The 26,288-nt window shown below is 35.8% G+C and overlaps 1 protein-coding gene across 6 annotated transcripts in view; it reads left to right on the plus strand.

Moving 5' to 3' along the window:
- DMTF1 (cyclin D binding myb like transcription factor 1) overlaps window positions 1–26,288 on the plus strand; it is a 44,007-nt gene that overhangs the window by 16,247 nt on the left and 1,472 nt on the right. For 5 of the 6 annotated variants that reach the window (XM_041727382.1, XM_041727387.1, XM_041727386.1 and 2 more), the window contains 13 exons: window positions 2,651–2,745; window positions 5,868–5,982; window positions 7,267–7,343; window positions 12,035–12,192; window positions 13,339–13,371; window positions 14,268–14,377; window positions 16,294–16,522; window positions 17,971–18,122; window positions 19,438–19,647; window positions 22,091–22,176; window positions 24,490–24,645; window positions 25,180–25,557; window positions 26,097–26,244. In XM_041727382.1, the coding sequence (XP_041583316.1) occupies window positions 2,651–2,745; window positions 5,868–5,982; window positions 7,267–7,343; window positions 12,035–12,192; window positions 13,339–13,371; window positions 14,268–14,377; window positions 16,294–16,522; window positions 17,971–18,122; window positions 19,438–19,647; window positions 22,091–22,176; window positions 24,490–24,645; window positions 25,180–25,557; window positions 26,097–26,244 (1,947 nt within the window). The remainder of the gene's footprint in view (window positions 1–2,650; window positions 2,746–5,867; window positions 5,983–7,266; window positions 7,344–12,034; window positions 12,193–13,338; window positions 13,372–14,267; window positions 14,378–16,293; window positions 16,523–17,970; window positions 18,123–19,437; window positions 19,648–22,090; window positions 22,177–24,489; window positions 24,646–25,179; window positions 25,558–26,096; window positions 26,245–26,288) is intronic. The other variant, XM_041727388.1, reaches the window with a different exon arrangement.

The following is a 26,288-nucleotide window of genomic DNA, read 5'->3' on the forward strand; positions in this document are numbered from 1 at the left end:
CAAGTTTACATTCTTTTAAAACTGGTAAAAATTTGATCCTTAAAAATACTCTTAACTCTTATGTTAGTCATTCTACATCACTTAACACTTCTTACTGTGATTATGTACCACCATATTTACTCCATTCCCTAGTCACAGTTAGAACTCTTGGTAATTATTCATTTAGATAATTGTTGCAATATCTTAATCTCTTCTACCTTTTGTTATCCACACTACCTTGTTTATTACTCCCATTACCTCCTTTGCTGTTACTTATTAATGAGATCTACTTCCAACACTATTAATTGTGATCTACTTCCTATCTTTCCAGGGAATCCATTTGTGATCTACTTCCAGCACTACTTCCTATGTTTCCAGGTTATTTCTTCTAATACTCTTTATTGCTTATAGTCCTTTGCCCCACTAGGACCCACTGATCTGACCACTTTTGCATTGTTCTTTTCCACTTGTATCTTTTGTTTCTCTACCCAGTTTGTTTCATGGTTGATCATTATAATCACTCTTGCATTTACCCTCAAATCCTTTTTTCATTGTCTTTTAGTAAAACCACAACCCTGGTTAAATCTGTTTGCCTATTTATGTCTATACTGGCACAGCTAATTGAAAAACAGCACAAGCAAGCTGAGTGATCTTACTTTAAACTCATGATCATTAACTTGAAGTGGGCTCATACTGTTGCCTGCCAGCTATGCCACACTTACCAAATGGATGATTTTTCTCCCACTCAGTGATGACTGTCATAAACTCCTGAAACTTCTAGTATTTTCTCCACCTTTGTTCCTCTCAGCAGATAACCTTGTTTCTACTTACTGAGAAAATTGAAGTAGAACAAGTTCCTGCAAAATTCCACTACAACAAATACATATCCACATGTAGCTATGTCCATACATTCTCTCTTTTCTGCTAAGGCCGACCCTTTGCTTTACTAGATTGCATCCCTTTTACCTACTCAAGGACATCGTTGCAGCATTTCTTTCCTGTCTCCTCTGAATCATTAGTTTTTTATTCTCTACTGGATCATTCCCATAGGCGTTACTAACATACTATAATATCTTCTTTAAAATAAAAACTCCGATTTGCCCACTTTAGGCTCCCATCTAACTGCTCTCCTTTCTTTAGAGCAGAATACTTTGAAAGAATTGATCACTTACCTCCATTTCTTCTTTCATTCTTCCTTAAACCCACTCCAGTCAGGGTTTCACCTCTAACAATTCACCAAAACTGTTCTTCCCAGGTCTACTGAGACTATCATGCTGCTACGGCCAGTGGTGGTGGTTATTGTTTGTTTTAGTCTTTGTCATATTTACTTGATCTGTCCACACTTTTTGACAATATTTATCACTCTGCAACATTTTGTCATTTGATTTCTAAGGAACACTTTCCTCTAGTTTTTTTCTACCTTAATATGTGTGCCTTTTGAGTCTCTTATACTGTTCACATCTCCCCAGGCTCTAAATTGCAGTAGTCCAGGACTGAGTTCTTAAGTTGCTTCTGTTTTGTTTTCTTTCTCTCCCTAGAATTCATGGTTTTAAAACCTATCTCAGGTAATGATGCCCAGATTTATTCCATTCCAGACTTCATCTTAATTCTAGATGTTTAATCTCAAACTAGTATGTTTAAATCCAAGCTCCTGAAACTTCTTAAATTCTAAAATTTGATTCTTCTATGCTCTTCCCCATTTCATTAATGGAAGATACATTCATCCAATAGCTCAGATTTTTGAAACTTTAATAACATCCTTGACTTTTCAGTTTCTTTCGTATTTGGTTTATCCGCAAATCCTTTTGGTTCCCAAATCAAAATATATCCACAATTTGAACTACTCATCACCTTCACTTGCTTCAGCCGTTGTCCAAGTCACTGACTTCTCTTACTTGGATTACTGAATTAGCCTCTTAACTGATTTCCCTGCAGCCCCTCTTGCCCTTCAGGTTGTTGTCTGCTTAGGAGCCAGAGCGAGCCTATTAAAATAAAAGTCAGATTATGTAACTCTGCGTCTTCCAGTAGTTTCCCATTTGAGCATTAAAGCCAAAGTCTTTACATTGCCCTTCAGGTCTCCACACGACATCTTTATGTTCCTGTTCTGTCTTATGTAGCCACTCTGTCTTCCTTGCCATTCCTTTGAACAGTCCAGGTGTGCCTCTATCTCAGTCTTTGCCCTTGGCTTTCCCTCTGCATGAAGTGCTCCTCTTTAAGATACCTATGTAACTAGCTCCTTTTCTCACTTGCGTCTAGCTCTTGTTTACTTTTCCTGGCCTGCTATCTAAAATTTCAGTCCCCACATCCAATACATTCTCTTTTCTGCCTTATTTTTTTCTCATTAGTTATCAACATTTGACATAATATGTTCATTTTGTGTCTTCCTTACTAGAATAGAAGCACCATGAAGTCAAGATTTTGTTTCATTTGCTTACTGCTGTCTTCCCATTACCCATTACCAAAAAAATTACACACTTGGTGTGTGTGATTAGGCACACAATAAATTTTTGTTAAATATATGTGTATTTGTTAAATGTATATATGTGGGCTTAATTGGCAAGGAATGTGTTAGGAAATGAGATGGTCACATATTTTTTTTCCCATGGATTTTTTTTTTTTAATAATTAAAACTTGTATATTCTGGAGTTGAATTGTTCTTTTTTTCTTTAAGTTTCAGAAAATGATCAGAGCTTTGAGGTGACCATGACTGCAACCACAGAGGTGGCAGATGATGAGATTACTGAGGGAACTGTGACACAGATTCAGGTATAGTGAGTCTTTTTACTGACTACAAGAGGATTATCCTTAACACATACTTTAGGTGATAAAATGATGAGAACATAATTTGACAAGATAGAATTGAGATAAGATTTATTATTTCATTCATATTTCCAGTCCCTGCATACATGAATCTCAAAATAGTAGACAAAGATAGTTTGAAAATGCATTCCCTGTAGAGTGTTTCACATCTGTTGAAACAGATGGTGCACATGCATTCATCAACTACATGGAATAATCTCACTTGAGCTATTCAATAACCTTAAGTTTATCTTAACAATTATATAAGATATTGATATAAAGCCTTTTAAGTGTTAACCCAACAGTTAATGTCTAGTAACTGATTTAGAAAGGCCACATATGTTCTCTGTTCATCTCAAATAGATTTTAAACAACAGTCGTAGTCCCTTTTGGTGCCTATAGGACTAAGATACATTTTACCCTGAGTTAAGAGGTTGAATAGCAAGTAGGACTTACTGCTTTCCTTTTCTGTGAACTTCTTTGTCTCATATGAGTCATTTCTGCCAAACGTAATCAGAATTCTTCGCTCTCTTTGATAGCCTGGAGCTTAAATCTATTTTACTTTTAAGTTTATGTCTGGCTGATTGTGCCTTTCCTTTTTAGTATCTTGTCCTTTTGCTTCATTTCTTTATTTAAAAAAATATTTTTGAAGTAGATACTAGAGACATTATGTCATTATTTTTCTTATGTGAAGTATTACAATGACCCTTCAATTAAGTGTAAGAGTTACGAGGTGATATATAACATCAAAGACTAAGGACATCTCAGGTGGGTGCACTGTGAACCTTTTTCAACAGGAAGCTTTACAGTGATTCCAGAATGACAGCATTTTTAGAGGAGTAAGTCTTTCATGTGCTTCAAACAGTATTGAGCCTGGCTAGAGATCCTCATAATCTGCTCTTGGATTTCAGTGGGTGATTTGGAAGGAATTTTTTCCAAGTCCTCTGAAGCCATAGAACACATTCTTCAAAATGGGGCTTGTCAGATTCATTCCAATTCAAAGAATGTATAGTCTCACTTCAATTCTGTTTTGAAGAATTGAAATCTCACTTCAATTCTAGTAAAAATAGCTGTGTATATATACGTGTGTGATTTGGTTTACAACTTGTTAAAAGACTGGGCAGTGTCAGTATTAGACAAATTATAGGGTGGTTTTGTTTGGGTTATTTCTTTAGAGTTAATGAGTTAATAATTTGCTGTTGGCCTCTTGGTTTGTTATTACCAGGTTAGTGAATGAAGAACATTTAATAATTTCTAATAGCTGTTTCACAAGAATACCGTTAGGTCGTGAGTTCATGAGTGGAAGCATAGTTCAGAGTTCAGAACTAGTCTGCTTTTCGCTGTGCTCTGTGTCAAAGCATGTGTAATTATTTCGCATATTGTAGCAGTTGATGTACTAGTTCCATTTCAGCAATGGGAGATGCTTGAAAAGTAATTAGAAACTAAAAAAGGTTCAGAGAGTGAGCTGTATATTCTAGACTCACTTTGGGAAATAGTGATTTTATTCTTTTAACCAGGTGATTAACATATAAGAGAAGGTCATCTCAGGAGAATATTTTCTACATTACATTTCTTAACAGTGGGTATTATTTTTATCAAAGTCTTTCACAGAAATCTGTATCACCCTTGAAGAATAACCTCTGTGTGTCAAATCTTAGACAATTGGGATCTTCAGAATATGAGAGGCCTTAGATATTACTTGTCTAGTCTTCTCCATTTTCACCTTTATAAAGGTAGCCTCTTGATCTTTTAAAAAAAAATCTATCTATGTATATATGTATATATATATATATATATGTGTGTAAAACGTATGACACATAAACACAGGATTACAAAACTTCATACTTGTTCCAGTGACTTTAGCCTTTTGCGCATGGATTTAATTAAGAACAGCACTCTCTTGAATACAAGATATTCATTACTCCCAGATATAAAAATAACATAGGTGACAATGGAAATGTGGCATTTCTCGTGTTCACTGACAGCTTCTCTCTTTCCAAGTAGGATAATTTCAGTTCCTCTTGAAATTAGAAATTTAATTTCTGCCTATTCAATATATAGTCCAGTGTCTGTTAGGACTTCCCTCTGGCCAGTGACATAGCGTACTTGATCTAGTCAACTGAAATTGAACTTCATTGAGTGGCCACTAGCATGTGACTCTCCTCCTGGTCTGCCTATGATAGATGGACTTATCCCTGAAATGGTGTCACGGTTGCCACATCTTCCTGATTCACGCTATAGCTGTATCTAACCCAAGGCACCAGCTCTCTTAAGTGGCTTTAGTTCCTACAGAATTCGTTAGATTAGGTATGTCTGTAATTGAAAATATACCGGGTGTGATAATTGCATACATGTACTGAAAGCCACTGAATTGTATACTTTAAAGGGTGAGTTTTATGGTATGTGAATTATATCTCAAAAAGCTGTTAGTTTTTAACTCTACGTTTCTTGATAAAGACTGCTTTAGCTACAATAATAATAAAAAAAAGGAATACCATATAGTTCTTTGATAAGAAGGTACATTGATGAGGTTAGGAACCAGTTTTAGAGATTAGTGAAAATAAATTTGTCAATAAAAAATAAGCAGACCTTGATTTTGTAGTGTCTTTTGATTTGGCCTGTTAATCCTTTAAATTTAACCAAGAGATTACATTACAGATGATTATATATTTAGTCAGCAAACTACCTATGAGGACATGAACAGTCATGATATTCAATCAAAGCATTTCCATTTTATTGTATGTATGAGCTCATTTTACATATCTAAATATACGTATGGCTTTAGATATCTTATATTGGTTTAAGTACCTAATGGAATCTTAGTTATTCTATAAATTCAGGCCACTACTACGGAGTTATTAAACAAAGGCCATATTTTGTTAGGCAGTTTTGTTTTCAAATTACCGTAATAAAAACAAAAAAATATTTGTTTTTCTATAAACTGAACTTGTTTTTACTATATCTAAAGCAAATGAATTCCGTATTACTATATTAGAGTTTTATAATGTTTAGTATCGCAAAGAAAATGAATCAGGTTGTATTAAATCAACCTATACTTTTTTTTCTTTTTTTACCTTTACTTCCTCAAGATTCTACAGAATGAACAACTAGATGAAATATCCCCCTTGGGTAATGAGGAAGTTTCAGCAGTTAGCCAAGCATGGTTTACAACTAAAGAAGATAAGGATTCTCTGACTAACAAAGGTAAAATATATTTTAAATTCTAGTGTCCTTTGGGAATAAATGGAGATAAAAAAAACTTATAGTCATCAGGATTTTGATGATTTCATAATTGTGATTGAGTAGTTACAATAATTGAGTTTTTGTAATTGTTTAACTTTGGCTCTGAATGAGACCATGAAACCAACATTAATTTTTTAATAATTGATCATAACTTCTCTGAGATGCAGTAAATTATAAACAGATGCACAGTGGTAGCATTTAAAAGAAAGTATAGTTGCTGCACAAAGACTTGAGTGGGAAGTCAAGTCTTTTCAGAGATCTAACTTTGGCCTGATAAGCAGCTTAGAAGATTAAAGTGTTTATAGAGCTATGGATTTCATAAGGATTGGTAGGGAGCTGTTATAAGAAAGTGGGGGTTGTGTGTACACCACTCTGAAGTAAGAAAAGGAAGCAAAAGTAAGTAAATTGATTGTTTTCAACCACTGCATAGTAATATTCATTTTGATTATATAATTCACTTGATATCCAACATATTATTTTTACCTTGTCCTAGGATCTTTTGTGTGTTCTCTTGCCCATAAAATATATTATTTCCATTGATAATTTTTCAGACAGTTTTGAGCATGATTTGGTTCTTTAATTTTCATGTCTTTTTAGCATGCCTTTATTGCTCAAAGAATAAGACATACAACTGAGAAGAAGTAATAGTTTTTCAGTCTTTTACTAATTATTGTCTTTATTTAATAGAATCAATTGTATCCGGTTTTTTTGTTTTGTTTTGTTTTGTTTTTTTATTTTATTTTAGAGAAGAGGAAAGAGTGAGAGGGGAGGGAAGGGCAAAGAGAGAGGGAGAGACCAAATCTCAAGCCGACTCTGGTCTGAGCGCAGAGCCTGATGCAGGGCTCGATCTCATGACCCAGAGATTATGACCTGACCTGAAAGCAAGAGTTGGACACTTAACTGACTGAGCCTCCCAGGTGTCCCAGAATCAAATGTATTCTTAAAAACAAGGTGTTACAGGGCCCCTGGCTGACTCAGTCAGTAGAGCATTTGACTCTTGATCTCAGGGTCATGAGTTCAAGCCTCACATTGGGCACAGGGCCTTAGAATAAAAGAGGTTGCAGACAATTAAAATACTTAAAAGAGGTTGCAAAAATAACTCCCTGGGATCTTTCAGATTTCAGATAAACAAGAAATTAGCTACATTTTATTCCCTCAGATAATTTATTTAATCACATAGCAAACTTTAGTATCTTATTCCTCTTGAGGGATAACATTTTCTATAACATCTGTTTTTCTTTAAAGGACATAAATGGAAACAGGGGATGTGGTCTAAGGAAGAAATTGATATTTTGATGAACAATATTGAACGCTATTTAAAGGTATTTTATGGCATATTTTTTTTGTTTCATGAATTTTTCATTGCCAATTGCAAAAATTATCACAGCATCATTGTATGTACTTATTAGGAGCTTTGCAGTAATTTCTGTAATGGATGATTGGCTAATATGTATGTTATAGCTTCATAATTGTAAGGTGTATGATTATAGTATATTTTAAAATAAATTTTGAATTCTTAGTTTACAATAATAGCTTTACTGCTTTAGGAAACACCTGAAGTTTAGACAAAATCCTAAAAGCTTTTCAGAATCTTAAAGCCCTGTCTTTTCAAGCAGCCTATAAAAGAGTTTAAGCTTATATTGTCTGAAGCCTAATATACACATCTTCTTTGAGTGAACTTATGACATGAGAGTCTTCCTCTTTTTTTAAAAAAAAATGAATAATTTAGTTCATTTTCATATTGAGGCCTATTTGCTGTTAGCTAAGTCATTCTTTTCATTAAATGTCTCTTGAACATAGTGTTTTTGAAGTACTGGAGATGTGAATTGCCATAACCCATGGTATTGCCTTTTTAAAAACCTTTTTAAAAACCAGCAGTTGATTTGGGAATGTTGAAAGCAAGTAAAAAATAATACAAGGCTTTGTACCCTTGAGTGATACATGCTGTGAATTCTGCATGAGATTGGAGAAGGAAGAATATGTTCTTAGGGTTAGGACAGTTATGGAAAATATTGGAAGAACAGGATTTGAGTGGAGTCTTACAGGAATAGAGCTCTGCTAGCGTGGGGCCGGAGGGAACAGCATGAGCAAATGCTGAGCACCAAGGAGTCAGAAATGAAACCCAGAGCACATTAAGTTAGCCCCTTTAACTTGAACTGAATAATTAGCCTTTGGAAACTTGACTGTGAAGTCCAGTCCTATAGGAAATGAGAAAAACAGGTAACTTAGTTGAGTGAGGGATTGGTGGAGTAGGTCTGTGCTCTTCTCAAGGAAATATTTCCAATGATTTGTTTATCATTCCCTTAAAGGAGTTAGTGCATGTTTGAAAAACAGACCATAGCATTTTTTGGGAATGGGAGGTGTACAGTATTTATTTAGCCATTCTCCTATTGTTTGATATTTAGGTGGTTTATATAATTTTTAACTATTATACATACATTGCTGCCTAGAGTGTCCACATTCTTAAGCTTAATTTTAACCTGCATTCTTCCCAAGCAAAGCTCTGTAAATTATAAAGAGTAAATTAAAAACTTCAGTTCTAGGGCTGGGTGGCTGTCGGGTTAAGTGTCTGCCTTTGGGTCAGGGCATGATCCCAGGGATTGAGGCCTTCGCTGGGGAGCCTATTTCTTCCTCTCCCTCTGCTGCTTTCCCTGCTTATGCTTGCTCTCTCTGCCAAATAAATAAATAAAATCTTAAAAAAACAACAACCCTTTAGTTCTTTGTTAATGAATAAAGATCCTTCTCACCAAACTAATTTTTTAGAGAGAAACACATATACAATGACCACTGAAAAACGTATTCAGAAGTGTATTAAAGTTATCCACTGGTCACATACACTTTAGTTAAAACTTGAAAAATGCTGCAGGTTTAGATAAGGCAGTAACAAATGGTAAGAACAGAGAACTTTGGGAATTAAGCTGATTTGTTGTCTGGAGAATTGGAATGGATGGTTTCCAAGGACCCCTTCAACTCTGATTAAAGAGTGGGAATGCGACTGAAATTTGAGACCTTGTAGAGGATCATTTCACTTGACCAGATAAGAGTAGTTAAAGACTTTAAACGACAGTGGTGGAAGAATTGGCAGGGAAAGGGTAGATAAGCGGGTAGTCTCTCTAAGGACACCTGGTGACTGGATGTTGGGGAAGAAGGAAAAGAAGCATTCAGGAAATGAATGGGAGAATGATGAATGGATTGGCAGAAATAGGAAATGTCCAAAAAGATAGGTACTGATCTTGGCAAAAGATATTTTGTTTTATATTTGACCATGGTTTTTATTATGTGCTGCTGTTTAAAAAGATAGCAGAAGAATCTTTTCATCTCACTATATGGTTATCCTGCAACACAGTGTCTTTCATGTATTAGGCTTGTAAATGTTACGTTTAATTATTTGCAGAACTGGCATAAGAGAATTTTAGATTCTAAAATTAAAAACTTGGGGCACCTTGCTGGCTTAGTCAGTAGAGTGTGTGACTCTTGATCTCAGGGTCTTAAGTTCGAACTCCACATTGGGTATAGAGATTACTAAAAAAAAAAAAAATTACTAAAAAAAATTTAGAAACTTTTTACTGTGAAGGGTTTTTTTATACATTCGAGAGAATGGATAAAATGCATATCAATGTAATTTCATTTCTTTAATTGGCTTCTGTTATTGTGGTTTTATGATCCATACCCTGCTGACTTTTTATAGCTCTATTTCATTATGCTAGTATATATACTGTAGTAACCCATGTGCAGTTAATGGTCATTTGGGGTCTTTTTAGTTTTTTTTATATTAATTTGTACAAATCTGATGGATGTAAATGGTATTTTATTTTGGATTTAATTTGTATTCCTCTGATTACATAATCTTATATGTTTAGTCGCCACTTTTTATGTTTCCTCTTTGAAATTCCTATTTGTGTTTTTAATCAGTTTTTCTCTGGGGTTATCTTTTTCATTTTCTAGACACTCTTAATGTATGCTGGATACTAATGGCCTTTTGTTTATTTGTAGGACAGGTATTTTGTCCCAATTCAGTGGCCTCTCTTTTCCCTCTCTGTGGGGGTCATTTGATGAAAAAAGATTCCTCATTTCAGTATCAAAATCACCATTTTTTCCTTTTATATTTTGCATGGTTATTTAAGAAATCCTCTTCTGCCTCAAGGGCATAAAGATACTCCCCCATATATTGTCACATAAAAGTTTTAGAGTTTTACCTTTCCTGTTGATTTTTTTTTTCCTATAGCTTTGAGATAGGGTTTCACTGTTGGAGTTTTTTTTTTTATACAGAAGACAGTTGTCCTACATTGCTATGGAGTGTCAGTCTTCTCCCAGTCTGCAGTGTCCATTCTGTCCCAAATCAAGCTTCCGCAGATTTGTTTCTAGGTTTTCTAATTTGTTCCCAGGTTCTGTTTGTTGATACTTGCACTAGTATAGATAGCACAGTCTTCAGAAGTCTGATGGGGCAAGTCTCTTTATTTATGAATATCTTGGTTGATTTTGTCCCTTAGCTTTTCCATTACAAATTTAGAATCAAGTTGCAGAGAATGGAAAACTGTTGGCATTTTTATTGGGGCTGCACTGAATCTGTACATCAATTTGAGGGTAATTAACATCTATACAGTATTCCATCTTCCGACTGAGAACATTATATACCTTCCATTGTAGTGGGTTCCTCCTTAATTCCTTTTGATAGTTTGTTTTCCTCCAAAAAGGACTTGCCTTAGATTTAGTCCTGTTGCTTTTAATTTTGATGTTACTGTAAATGGGAACTTTTAAACTTTTTTATGATCTTTGTATAGAGATGCAAATCACTTTTATATTGATTTTGTAACCAGTAGACTCGCTAAATACTGTTTAAGTTTCTACATACGTAACATCTGTGATTTTTCCTTTTCAGTCTATACTTTTTATATATTTTCTTTTATCAGATTATCAGTAAATCCAAACTTGATAGGAGTGTAATCCCATATGAATGCTCTATGTTATGAATGCTCTTTCGACATCTATAGAGATTAACATTTTCCATAAGTTTAATAATACTGTAATAATAATAATTAGTAATTTTTCTGAAGTTAACACAGAATTCCTAGAATAAGCTCACTTTTCATATTGACTGCTAACCTTTTTATACATTGCTGAGTTCAGTGTGCTCAATATTTTAGGGACTGGGGATCTGTGTTACTCAATGAGCTTACCTAAAAATTCTTCTCTGAAACTGTCTTGTCTGATTTTGCTATTGAGGTTATGCTAGCCTAATAAAATGAATGAGGAAATGTCCCCCCTGTTTTTCTATACCCTAGAATAGTTTAAAATCAGAATTCTGTTTCTCTTGATTGTTTAGTAGGATTTACCTGTAAAGTCATGTGGATCTGGTATTTCCATTGTGAGAAAATTATTAATAACTGATTAAATTTTCTTGGTGGTCTGTGCTTATTAGATTTTCTATCTCTTCCTGATTCTGTTTTGGTAAGTTGACTTTTCCAGGAGTTTATTCATTTTATGTAACTTTTCAATTTTTTTGCCATAGAATTTTCATAATGTTCAGTTCTCTAATCTCTTTAACATCTCTACTTAGGCTCCATTTTTTCATTTCCAATATTGTTTTGTCTTTTAGTCTTGCCATAGTCTATCTTTTCATATTTTATTAGTCCTAATGAGTTTTTTCAGAGAACCGTTATTTAGCTTTGCTTGTCATTTCTGTTATTTATTTGATTCCTAGGTCCATTAATTTTGTTCTTATGATTCTTTTCTACTTTCTTTAAATATTAACTTTTTATAATTTTGAAAGGGGTTGACACAACTTGACTTTATTGAATTTAATACAATTAATTTCTGGAACATTTAAGTATCACTTTGTTATCTCTTGAAACATTTTAAAGTTTATATTTGACTTATTAATGAATTAGCAATACATTATTTTTCTAAATGCCATTGATGATCTTGAACATTAAAAAACAACTTTTAGAAAGCATAGTATATCCAAATGCATTTTACCAGAAATCCCTAAATCAAAGAAATGTAACCCATTTAGGCACGCGGAATAAAAGATGCTACAGAAATCATCTTTGAGATGTCAAAAGACGAAAGAAAAGATTTCTACAGGACTATAGCATGGGGTCTGAACCGGCCTTTGTTTGCAGTTTATAGAAGAGTGCTTCGCATGTATGATGACAGAAACCATGTGGGAAAGTATGAAAACCTGTAATGCTGCATGTTTTCACGTGATTAGGGGAAATATTTAAGGAGCAATCATTTTTAAAATATAGTTATGATCAGAACTTTAATTGAAGGCAGTTATAAATTACTGTTTGTTGTGTTAATGTTTTTTTCTCCAGGTCCATGTTATAAATATGGAAATCTCATTATAACAAGGCCTTTTAGAAATTAGTATCTCAATCACCTTATATATGTCAGATTTTAGACTTAGCTGTCTTCATACATCAAAGTCTGCTGTATAATAAAGTAACATTATAAAAAAATTATAGTGGTTAAAGATTTAGTGTATGGAAAAAAACCCTCTTAAATTCATTAGTAATATTGTTCCTATTCATTTTTTTGGTTAAAGCATGTATTTCTTTATACTATAGCATTTCCTAGGTTAGTGACTTTTTTTTTTTTAAATAAAACCAGAGTGAAAAATAACTAAATTTCTGAATATAATGCGTGGATTTCTGTTATAGGTAACATTGATTGGGAAGGCATCATCTTTTTCAATGCAATGATTCTGTATTGTTACTGACATAGTTTTAATTTCTCTTTGGGAATTTTAGGTAGTCATAGTGTAGCTTATAAGATCATGCTTTCTAAAAAGAACATTGCATTGACTATTGAGTACTTGTCAACTAAAGAAAAAGAGCCTTTATATTGGAGCAAGAATATGGCAGATGTCCATGCATGGGTAGGGGAAATGAAGAGAATTTTTAAATTTTTTGGTGCCTTGTGAGAAAATACCATAGATTTGCATTTTAGCTCTGGTTTACATAAGTGTCATTCATAAGTTTTTCAGAATAGCTATGATATTAGAGGGTCTGAAACCAGTTTTGAAATAAAGGAAGACTAAGAATAGAAGCAAGTATGCTTTAAATGTTGAATTTTCCTAGAGAAAAATGTACATTGCTCACTTTTATTATAGCTAAATGTTTTTAAAAAAGAGAAAATAAAAGCATCAGTTTTAATTTTCAGTAATTTACTTTGGAATTGGTTATTTTAAAAATATTATCAATAATGCTAAGTGACTTAGTATTTGGCTTCCTAAGTGAAATTCTGATTTTTATTAAGGTTTTTTAGTATTCTTTGTTTTAATTGATCTTTTTAAAAATGTCTTTAAATTTCTAGATATACACCTGAAGAAATTGAAAAGCTCAAGGAGTAAGTTTAAAATTTTTTTCTTTCCATGAATTCTGATAGTTGGGTTTTAACTTTTTTAGTATCTTCGTTTTTTAAACTTTTACTTTGAAAATGTCAAGAGGTTTTATTAAGCACGATTGACCATAAAAAGAACTATTCAGAAAAAAAAAAAAAAAAAAAAGAACTATTCAGATCCATACCTGCACAGAGTAGCCATGCCCATAAATTTAGTCTTCTACTATTGTGAGTTGCCAAATGTGTCCTCAGACCACTAATAAGAGTTACAGAACAGATTAGATGGCCATTCTTGGTGGCCTGAAGACTAAATCTCAGGAACTTACATACCAAGATCAAAACCAGGGTTCTACATCTTAGTTTTAGAACTGCGACTTGGCAAATGTTTCACTTAATGTCTGGGTGGACTCTACCTTAAAAAGACTATTTCACAGGAGAAAATTTTGCTTTGTTGAGTGGGGCCATAAAGTATGGGTTAATGGATTGTATGGGTCGTGGAAAAAAATTGAAAGTTGATCCTCTTTATGATGGTAGCAGCTTGGGAAACTTTTTCAGTTGTCTGAGAAGAGCTTGTTAGGAGTACTCAAAAGGGTACAATCTGGGGATTGCCTGGGAAATTATGTCAGTAACCTGAGGGGAAATTTGGTCTTTTTTGAACACATATCCAAGTTACTTATTTCTTCTCTGACCCAGGAAAAAGGCAATTGCTGCCTGTTTTTTTTTCACCCACAGACAACTGTGGACCCCCAAAAAGGCCACACTTTCAAACTTTGGCTCTCAAAGTATTGCTGCCCACAACTTCCAAACCAGTCAAATGGGAAGAAGAAGAATGAAGAATAAATGATGAATTAAAAGGGAGAAAACAGTTGAACCCAATGCTGATTGGCAGACTCTTGTTTTAGGCTCCGGATAAAGCATGGCAATGACTGGGCAACAATAGGGGCGGCGCTAGGAAGAAGCGCGTCTTCCGTCAAAGATCGGTGCCGACTGATGAAGGATACTTGCAACACAGGTACTGTGAGTGCTGCTGGGGGCTGCTCCTGTTTCACTGGAGTCTCCCACCCCTGCACTTAACTGCTTTCTCTTCTGTTCTGGAAAGACATTTATCATTCACTCAAGTTCACATTTTATTTTCTAGTCTTCCTTTTTCTTCACACTTGATAGACCCAAGTAATCATTCATTTTTCTGCATTTGTGTAACATTGTTTACAGGGACACAGCTCCTCAGTTTCAGAGGTTTCAGGTGTAGCCCATTTCCATTTTGTAGCAATTCAAAACTGTGCCAGTGGGGAGAGCACTTATTACTAAGGCTTATATCCAGGAAGTAGTTTTAATTTAAGCCCATCTAACTGTTGAGCTTCTGTTAACAACAGCTTATCAACTCATGTTTATAAAAAACTTGAATTCAGGCAAATCCCAACGTAAGTTATCTTCTAATGCTGTGGCTGTTTTGCTTATTTCAAACAAGTAAGTATATTTTTCCATACAACAAAGCTTGTCATTAGTGTTTTAGTCTCTAGTCCAGACCACAAATACCTATTTAATGTTTAATATATATAAACATACTAATGATACTATTAAGCCTAACCTTTGTGACCAGCAACAGTATTGAGGCTCTGGCACTAACTCTCATATAACCTTTGAGCCTCAATTTCCTCTCAAATAAAGAGGTTAGAAGAGGTGATCTCATAGTTTCCTGTTAGCCCTAAAATTCTCTAAAGGAGCCACAATCTGTGCTCAGTCTTTGAATAAGAAAAATAGTTCTCAAGGTAAGCTTATGCTTCCAGGGTATGTATTTTCTTTTTTCTCTTCCCTACCCTGCTAATGTGGAACCGGGAGTATTTCCCTCTTAACCATTTCACCAGCACTATGACCTGCAAGACACTGAAAACATAAATTCCACCAATTCTGTCATTCCATGATTCATGACAGCTTAGTCAATGAAGCAGGAATAGGAAGGAGCTCTAGATTTAGGATGGGACCCCAGAGTTTTATATTAGGCACTGTGAATACAGAACCCCTTTTATTGCCCTGCTAAAATAGGAGAGCAGGACTTTGCCTTGAATATTGGTATCCACAACTGTGCCTAGCACATAATGGACATTCAGTAAATATTTGTTCAATAAATGAATCCCTGATGTAAGCACACAGCTCTTCTGAAATTTTCTAGATGCTTTTAGCTGCTAGTCACAAAATGGAAACAAGTAGAAGGAGTTAAAAAAAAGTTTGGTCTTTCCTGTTTCTCTGCTCGAGTTCCTTAAGGAAAAAACAAGAGGATCATTTGGTGTCATGACTGGTTTATGGCTTCAGGAAAACCTGGAATAAAATCATGTGTGAACACCAGTCTCAGACTTCTGTTTGATCACAGTATCTTGGAGTTGGGATAATGGGGAAAGGAGATGGTATAAACCTGGTTTTCATTTTTACTAAAGTGGGTAGGAGCCCATGGGAGTCATTCCATTTGCCTCTCATCATTCATTCCTGTAATGAAGGATCTCTATTGAGCTTACCCCACTTCTGCAGAGCAGGGAATCTTGGGCAAGACAGGAAAAATTGTGATTGTGAGTTTCTGTGTCCCGTCAAGCCATCCCTGAAGCTCTTCCCACTTAGGATTAGTACAACCTGACAGCACATAATTCTTCCTAGGTATGTACTGGGTAGTTTTTCTCTCCAGAGTCAGTCAGTGTTTTCTTTTAGGATTCTGTATTTTCTTTTGTACCAAGAACCTTACTGGGCTACTCAAATGCAACTGTCTTAGTAGATATGTGCAATTTACCACCCCACAGTCATTCAGAAATACTTTTGGTGCTTCTGTGTACTTCCCATAAGTCCTTGGAAATACAGGGCTGAATCTGATTTAAAAACAAAAAACAAAAACAAAAACCAAAGAAGGTAGCAGTAGTAGTCTAGATGACTTCCTTCTTTCAGGGAAGTGGACAGAAGATGAGGAAAAGAGACTTGCAGAAGTGGTTCATGAATTGACAAGCACTGAACCTGGTGACATAGTGACACAGGGCGTGTCATGGGCAGCTGTGGCAGAACGAGTGGGTACCCGTTCAGAAAAACAGTGTCGTTCTAAATGGCTCAACTACCTGAACTGGAAACAGAGTGGAGGTACTGAATGGACCAAGGAAGATGAAATCAATCTCATCCTCAGGTTTGTGTCCTAAATATTTTAATGAACAAAAACTGCTTCATGGCTACAGATTATTTCCCCTTTTGGTTTCCCTAGATGCCTAATGTCTGAGAAGCATCCTTTCCATAGGGAAAGGATCCACAGAGGATCTTTTAGATCCTGTGCATTTCATATTGAGTTCTTTTTTTTTGTTTTGTGTTTGTTCCTTTTTAGTGGATTTAGTACTCGTGCAAAGTACCAGATTGAAGGCGTGGAGACTGAAGTCCTCTGTATATCCACAGAACAGGTATGGCACAGTGGTACTACAGCTTGCCACTGTCCCACCAATGTGCCTCCATGCTAGCCTAGGAGGCCAAGTTGCAGGGAAGAGGGCTCTTCAGTCTCCATGCCCTTCAATCTTGGGCTGTCGTGCTAAGATTGCCAAGGAGGGGGCCCAGTGTACAGTGACCCACACACCTTCACATTGGACCCAATCAGAAACTTCCATTTTGTACATATCCCGAAATAGCTTTAAGATCATAATCCTAAGCCTATTTTTTTAAGTTAGTCGGTTTAACCATTAAGACTCAGAGACTCAAATGGGCAAAAAAAGCAGCAAGAAAATGTTTGAGGCACTGAAGTAGTAAAAGCCACTCCCTCCTGAAAATCAAAATCATGACAGTTGAAGCTGGAAAACAAATAGATCATTAATACCCCAGATTTAGTTGTACTATTACATTGCTGTTTTTTGTTTTGGTTGCTGCTGGAATATTTTTGACTTTTTAATTTTATTTTGGGTTTTGTTTTTATTTTTTGTTTTTATTTTTATTTTTTAAAAGATTTTATTTATTTATTCATGAGAGACTGAGAAAGAGAGAGAGAGCGAAAGACAGAGAGACACAGGCAGAGGGAGAAGCAGGCTCCATGCAGAGAGCCTGACATGGGACTCAGTCCTGGGTCTCCAGGATCAAGCCCTGGGCTGAAGGCGATGCTAAACCGCTGAGCCACCTGGGCTGCTCAGGTTTTGTTTTTAGTATACTTTTTCAACTAGTCATCTGCAAAGGAGCTCACTTCTAAACATTTTTGTTGATTATAGAAATGGAAAAGCTCATATTTAGGCAATAACTTGCTGTAACACACTATAAAACATTGCAGAACACTATACACTTAATCCTGCTCTTACCCCGTTCTAACCTTTAGCTACTCCCTTTCCTTGACAGAGCTTCATCTGCTTCTGGCCATTTACGGTTTGGCCCGTTGCTTGTACCATTAACAAAAGGCTCTTGCTAGTGCTATGTCCTCACTATTAGCTCTGGGAGCAGTTCTGCACTCCTAGAATCCTCTCCCATGCAACTAGCAGCAGCGTCCCCATGACATAGGCTACCATCCCCTTTGTTGCCAGGGCCGTCACATGTCATCAGAGGAGGGTTCTTCCAGAGAAATAAATTAACATCTAACAGACTAACAGACGTTTGTTTTGTAACCTGTAGGATAGCAGAGCTTGATGTAGCTGATGAAAATGACATAAACTGGGATCTGTTAGCAGAGGGATGGAGCAGTGTCCGCTCACCACAGTGGCTTCGCAGTAAATGGTGGACCATCAAGAGACAAATTGCAAATCATAAGGATGTTTCATTCCCTGGTAATGTATTATTTGCTCCTTAAAGTCCTACCCTTGTCTTACCATATTTACTCCTCAGGAATTGCTTAAAGGTTCAAAGCCCTTTGCCTCAGCTATAGAGATAGGAATCTTAGTAGATCTTCACTCTCTTTCTTTGGGTAACTGTTTTGTCTACCCTTGAGAAGACCTGGGGGTGATGGGTAATATTCAAAGCACCTAAGACAAAAGTATACACATTTGCACACATTCTTCTTCTCCTTTAAACTGTGAAGAAGAAAACAATTTTACATATTGTGTACAAAGCTCTATTTCTGAAACTTTAGGTTTAAATCAACTTTTATGTGTTGAATAATGTCACATATCTTTACTGGGTTTGTTATTTAGAGATATTCTTTGGTGGTTTTATAGTATAAAGACTATAAATTTGTAATTTATTATGTAAATCTAGAGATCTTAAGTTGGGTTTGCTTAAAAGTGAGGCACAGCATGCTTAACCCTTCATTGCCTGCTTTGTACTAGGCATGAAACGAAGTTGTACAATCCCTTTAATTAAGGCAGTCAAATTCATTCCCCTTAGTAGAATGCTCCAACTTCTTTTTTCCAAAGGAAAATTAAACACTGAAGAACTCTGGCTTAATGAAAATAAGATTTAAAAAAAAAAATACAGTTGTAAATCAAATATTAAAACCAGAAGAGTGAATGAATACCAATGTCACATGAACCCACCCAGATTGCAGTTATCACCTGAGAGGATTGGTAGTTTATCATGACTAGTGGAGGGGGGCAAGTCTAGATTTGACTTTCCTGTACAAGAGGTCAAGGTGGTTGCATAATTACTGTTTGGAAAAGATGAGCTGCTACTCTGGAGTGGTGAGTTAAACTCACAGCCAACTGTTGATGCCTTTGCAGTAGCTAAAATAGTCCATTCTCCTTGAATACTTTGTGTATGTGGAGGGGGAAGTACACTGTTCACTTAAAAAGGGAAATAAGCTATTTTGCATTAACAATATTCTTCCCAAATTTTATCCTGAAGGCCTAGGACATAGTGAAGGTCTTATTTTCATGTTCCTCACAATGGCTACTTTTTTAATGCATCTTAGATGGCAAGAAAACATTATGTTATTTAAGAAATTTTTTGTCATGTGATAATGTTTCTAAAAACATCCAGACAGGTTATAGCTTTAAAATATTTTTATTGTTATTTTGCTGAGATCTCACATGCAGTGTACAATTATTTATTCCAAATACTTTCCCTCCTTACCCCCACCTGCCTTGCTGCTTAGACGGTGGTCTGTCGGAGAATCAATGTTCTTTTTGTCTACCCATCTCCCTTCAGTCTTAATAAAAGGTCTTAAACAGTTACATGAGAATCAAAAAAACAACCCAACGCTTTTGGAGAATAAATCAGGATCTGGAGTTCCAAACAGTAATTCCAATTCCAGTGTACAGCATGTTCAGATCAGAGTCGCCCGCTTGGAAGACAATACAGCCATCTCTCCAAGCCCCATGACAGCCTTGCAGATTCCAGTCCAGATCACCCATGTCTGTAAGTGTTCATTTAAGACTCCTGGCTGTTGGACCTGTATGATTTGGTAACGGCTCTAATACCTTTCATTCTTCTAGAATGTTGACAGAAATTTGTGGAAGTTAACAAAGGCAGTCTAAGGCATTTTATATTTGTTAGCTCAATTAATATTTGCACAAAAGAGTGTGTGATAGGAAGGACTGCCCAGTCATCATAAACCATTTTAAATCTTACTTTTAGATGTTACAAAGAATTAATGATTAATAGACTGCTACCTAAAATACAATCAGTTGAGCAAAGAAATAAGAGTTCATAAGGTGGCACATCACTTTGTAGTAATTCACCAGACACTCAAATTGGGGGTGGCTTTGAGGTTGTGTGTAGAAGAAATGGGTTTGAATGAGATTTTCTTCAGGAAGTAAAGAACCAGTTTCCTGTGGAAAGTATCCTGTTTATCCTTTTTTTCCTTAGCCTCTGATATTTTTGTGTTTAATGAGATTATGAGAACCCAAAAGGGAGGGGAAGTTTATTTCCTAATATCTAAGCCAAGTTGATATTTCTACTTTTTTTTTCCATAACAGAAAAGGAATGAAAATAAAATTCTCAGAACCATACGATTCTTCACTTTATCATTTCTTTTGTCTACTTAAACACTATGCCTATGGAAAGGTGATTGCCAAGAGCACATCAATTGCTGTGTGTTATTCTCAGGGGATTATTGGCATTTTGAGTGAGACAATTCATTGTGGGCTGTCCTACACATTGCAGGATGGTCACTATCCCTTGCCTCACCCACAAAATGCCAGTAGTACTTCCTCATTATGGCAAATAAAAACACCCTCTGGATTTTCAAGTGACCACTATGACACCATTTTGAGAATCACTGCTCTCTGGTGGTGGTGGTGACACACTATCCACATATCCAGTGACTGTCAAAGTTTCCTTGGAGACCTTTAAAAGTAATCATGCCTGTCTTTAAAGTTCTAATTTAAGTTTGGTTATTTGCTTTAGCTTTCTACCAATCTAATAAAACATGAAGAATTTCTTTAGCCCTTGCTTATTTAACTTTATAGCCTGAAGAACTGCAAAAGAACCTGAAATTACTGATCCACCATAAATGTGAGAGCTACTGTTGGTTATAGATTGTGCACAGAGATTGTTAGATCTTTCCCTGGCTGTTGGGTTACTATACTTTGTGGGAATGCAGACATTTTAGAATTGGTACCTTAGGATAGCCTTTTTTTAAGATGTAGAATGATTTTATTTCTTCCAGCAAGAAATGTTAGTAAGAGTTTTACGTTGTATCAGTTATTCTTTACATTCAGGCTAAAATTTCATGTTTGTTTCTTCCTTTATGTTGTTAGGAGTCAGGGACTAGCAAGCTTTAGAGCCAGAATAAACAACAAACATGTTAGACTTTGCAGCCCATAGGTCTTTGTGGAATTTTCTAGTTTTTAATCAATCTTTTAAAAGTGTAAAAACCATTCTTAGTCCTGAGCCACATTTGTCCCTGCCCATAGTTTGCTTAACCATGACAAAGGTTATTTATCTGGAATCACTTTAAATTATTCTAAGTATGATCTTAGGAATCATCAAATAGAGAAATACTAACATGAATCAAGTATATGTCTTTCGAAAGGGGTCTCATTTCTTTTCCAACTTAGAATTATCATAAACACTGCACATTAAAAGTTAATTCCAAATCATTTTTCACATGGATTCATATACAGGTGCAAATGAAAGCACCAGGAGATTGCATTTTGTCTAGTCTTAGTTCCTTATAATGTTGGTCAGGTCACACTGACACACCTATAAAGAGATGATACTCTGTGATCTTAAAAGCACCGTTCAGTCTCCCAAATGTGTTCTTACATTTCATGTTTGTGGTTCCTCCCAACAACTACATGAAGTAAACAGGACAGATAAAGTCTCTGAACATTAGTAGGTTCAAAGCAAGCTGTTTTCTCAGGCTTATATTGCTCAAGAGTAATACTGGTAGAACTGAAGCCTCATGTTCAGGGACTACTACCATTTCAGTCATCTGTACTGCTGACCAGAATGCCCAGGATTTATTTATTTATTTATTTATTTTTACCAAGTTTCTATTGACTTGTAAGTTAGCCTTAGTGTATTCTTCTTACTTCCTAATATTAGAAATATTTTGTGATCTATACCAAGGGTTAGCACATATTGTATCTATAGCAGCTAGTCAACTCTGCCCTTACAGTGCAAAAGCAACTGTGGAAAATAAATAGGTATGGTTGTGTTCCTATAATACCTTATTTACAAAAACTGGTTGTGGGTTGGATTTGGATGTAAGCCATAGTTTGCCAACCCCTGATCTATGCCATCCCAGGTAAATCCATTAGATTTCTTCTAAGAAATTTAAATGACTTCAGGTTTCCAGGCAAATTATTCAGTTTGAGACTGTATTTTATTATTATTATCATTGTTCCTACCACAGCTTCATCAGAGTCCCCTGCTGCTACCGTTGACTCGGAAACAATAACACTAAACAGTGGAACACTACAGGCATTTGAGATTCTTCCAGTGAGTAACACTTCACAAAACAGAAATTGGTCATTTTATGCATAAGAAAAAGGACTGGTTTTAGTGCTGTTATCATATGAACAAAGGAAATAAAAACATTGGCATTAAGTGCAACTATGTCCATGTTTTTGACGCCATGTGGTTAAAGATAACATAAGTAAGACTTTCACTTTTATACTTCACTCTTTGTATAGGCTTAAAGCAATAATGTGCTTTTTATATATGAAAGTGACAGGGTTTAATGAGTAAAGTACATGCTATGGACTTGTATTTAGTCATAAACAAATAACATATAATCAAAAAATTTATTGTACTGGCCCTGGGGATATAGAATATAAAAGTCCCAGTCCTATGAGGTGTAACCACTTTACAAAAAATCTTGCAGTTCCTAAAAAGGTTAAACAGTATAGTTAACATCGGAGCCACCAATTCTAATCCAAGGTATACCTAAGAGAAATGAAAGTAAGTTTGCATAAACTTGTATATGAACGTTTCTATTCCTAATAATCAAAAAGTGGAAACCCGCTTGTCTGTCCACTGACAAATGGGTTAATAAAATGTGTTGTAGCCATACAATTATTCAACAGTAAAAAGGAACAAAGTACTAATACATATTCCAAGAGTGAACTCTGAAAATCTTATGCTAAGTGAAACTAGCCACAAAATACCATCTACTGTTGGATTCCCATTTATTTGAAATGTCTCAAGTAGGCAAATCTATATAGAAAAAAAAAACAGATTTAATGATTGTCTATGCTAAGAGGTTTTGGGGAGAAAGGGACCAAGATCGCTAATCTGAATGGAGTTTGTTTTGGGTGTCATAGAAAAACTTTTAAGTCCCAGTGCTTGTCCTGTTTTCTTAAATAGGTAATACCCAGAATTAGTTCATTTTTTCAGGAAGAAAATCTAAAGTAGGTTTTATTTCAATTATGTCAAGGTTTATTTGCTGTGAAGAACATAGGGATGTTATCCTTTGCACAGCCATAGATCTCATGAGGATGTCCAACATGGCAAAAGGTTCTCTTTTAGAACTTTGGAACTTCCACTAGCAATTTTTACTTAATCTAAGCTTCCACTTCCTAATCCTGTGGTCTCCAAAATAGGGATGTGTAATAACCATTTGCCACAGGTAGAAACCTTTATTTGGCCACTTCCCCTCCTCCCCCTGGCCAGATAATATGTATATATATATTTAGAGTCTTTGTTCAGGTTTTTACTTATTTGGGTCACAGAGACTTCTGTCCTAATTTATTAGTAAAGGAAGATAGTAGTGCCTCAGTTTCAAAAAATCGTGAGCATTACTGCATTTAATAGAATGCATTTATATGTCAAGTATTTACTGTCTGACTACATGTAATTTACTAAAAGCTGTGTTTGTAAACAATCAGCTTTTACTTTTATGGGGAGGAAAAAAATTGAGTCCTACTATGTGCCAGGCACCATTTTTTATAATTTGTAATGCTCACAACCCCTTCCCTGAGAGTTAGTGATTAGGCCTCCTTTAGCAATAAGGAAACATGGATTCATTGAGCCTGGTACCAAGATTGCTGCTGTAACTTCAGTACATAAGACCACAGGCTCTAGGACTTTAACATCACCCTTTGTTTTAAGTGCAAATACTTTCCCTTGGGGGGACGGGGCAAGGAGTAGCATAAACTGAACTCAAATTATCATATAGAAGCTTATGGCTGTGAAAGACTTATTGGTGTATAGTTTTATTGTGGTTCTGTAAAACACTTTGAGATAAACCTATCAGTTAACCAGCTTTTCAAATAGCAGTTAGTATTCTGAATGAAAAAGAATTCCTATCTGTACATTTCTCAATATAAAAAAATTTCCTAAAACTATACTATGAAAAAAAAATGGTTCAAGTAAACTCTCCTGTGGTACCTTTTCGAAAATGTGAAACTTTTAAAAAGCAGGGAGACTGCCAGTTCTGCCTGTGCTAGATAGACAGTAAAGGAAGGCTGGGTGTGGAGGTTACCGTACTGGACCCAGTGGCTCATGCAACCAGGTCTTGATGCCTTGGAATAAAAAGCTAAGACCAGACCATAGACATACATGGGAGCATCAAAGAGCAGGATCCAAGGTCTGGCCTTGCCTCTGTTAAATTTCCAAGACAAATAAGGACGTAGAACATGTCAAGAATGTTATACCCTTTATTTTGTTACGTGATGGCACCTTTGGAATTGGGAAGTACATTTGTGGCTAGAAAGTTGGAGTCCCCTTTTTGGATATAAAGCTACACTTAATAAGTAAGCATACTTAGTAGTTTGTTGCACACCTGTGTTGATATTAATTTTTTTCCTTTAGTCTTTCCATTTACAGCCCACTGGCACTCCAGGCACCTACCTACTTCAAACAAGCTCAAGCCAAGGCCTTCCCCTCACTCTGACAGCTAGTCCCACAGTAACCCTGACTGCTGCTGCTCCTGCTTCTCCCGAACAGATCATTGTTCATGCTTTGTCTGTATGTTACATCAATTCCTTGATTTTTTTTTTTCTAGTTTCTGTAGAGAAGACAAGCTGATAAAAACAAAAAGCTTCTGGTGACACTTAATTCTATGATAGAACTTATGTGCCTTCAGTAACAATCTAGGGGGAAAACGGATTATGTACTGTTTAAGTATTTGAAGATCTGTTAGGGACCACAATTAATTGATACAAAGTCTAGGAGCCAGAACTAATAGAGTCCATTTATTTAAATAATTTTTCCTACCTCTGTTATCTCAGGAACATAATTTTACACCATCAGTTTATCTTCATGGGGTATAACCCTTATCCCATGGGTCTCCATACATGAAATGGAAATGATAGGGGAGGGGGGGTGGTCTAGAAAAACAGCAGTTAAGAACACTGCAGTTCCAGAGGTGAACGGATGGGGGAGGGGGGAGGAGAGGGGGACTGTTAGGTACCACCTATAAATGGTATCTGTCACTTGTAACTCAAGTCTGGTAGGGACTTTCTCATTTTGCCACTGATCATTTTCTTTAACATTTTATAGCCAGAACATTTGTTGAATACAAGTGATAACGTCACAGTACAGTGTCACACACCGAGAGTCATCATTCAGACTGTTGCCACTGAGGATATCACTTCTTCCATATCCCAAGCAGAACTGACAGTAGATAGTGATATTCACTCAACTGATTTTCCTGAGCCTCCAGATGCCCTAGAAGCAGACACTTTCCCAGATGAAATTCATCAGCCTAAGATAACTGTAGAGCCATCATTTAATGATGGCCATGTATCCAAATTCAGTGACCAAAATAGCACAGAACTGATGAATAATGTTATGGTCAGAACAGAAGAAATCTCTGACAGCGACCTTAAACAAGAGGAGGAGTCATCTTCTCCTTTAGCCCGTGCTTACGTTACTGAGGTAAGTTGCAATTAAGGGAATGGCCTCTGGGTTCTCACCCTCAGCCTTAAACCTTCAGTTTGGAAAAAGCCTAGAAATGATTTAGGGGGACAGGGGTGGTGTCCTCCATTACCTACCTTCTCTCAGTAGACAAAAAATCAAATGTAAACCCTACCTGTGACCTCACAAGTATGAGATAGCAGTGCTTAGCCTTAGTACTAAAACCTTTCCCCCTACCTACCCTTCCAATAGATTGAGAATTGCTAGAACCTATGGAACCATTTTTAAGAGAGTGCTTAGTAGTAAGTCTCCATGATGCAGCTTAGCAACCTTACTTACCCCAGTGTAGCAGCATTATTTCTTCTATGTTCAGGGGACCTGTAACTGAATTGCTTAAGTTCTATTTGTCCATTTTTAGGCTTTAATTTTCTTGTCTTTATAAAATGGGATAGTGTTTGAATATTAAGTCCTTTTAAACCTAAATGTGTTTGGAATCTTAAGGAAAACTAAAATAGGAGTCCGAACCCTCCCTTTTATTTTTTTTATTAATTGCTGTTTAGGATCTAGAGTCTCCTACCATAGAAGAACAAGTTGATCAAACAACCATTGATGATGAAACCATACTTATTGTTCCTTCACCACATGGCTTTATCCAGGCATCGGATGTTATAGATACTGAATCTGTCTTGCCTTTGACAACACTAACAGGTACTGTAATATAACTGTGTCATGTGCCTGATAAATCTTAAGGG

Source organism: Vulpes lagopus, chromosome 13, assembly GCF_018345385.1.
Source record: "Vulpes lagopus strain Blue_001 chromosome 13, ASM1834538v1, whole genome shotgun sequence".
NCBI lineage: Eukaryota > Metazoa > Chordata > Mammalia > Carnivora > Canidae > Vulpes > Vulpes lagopus.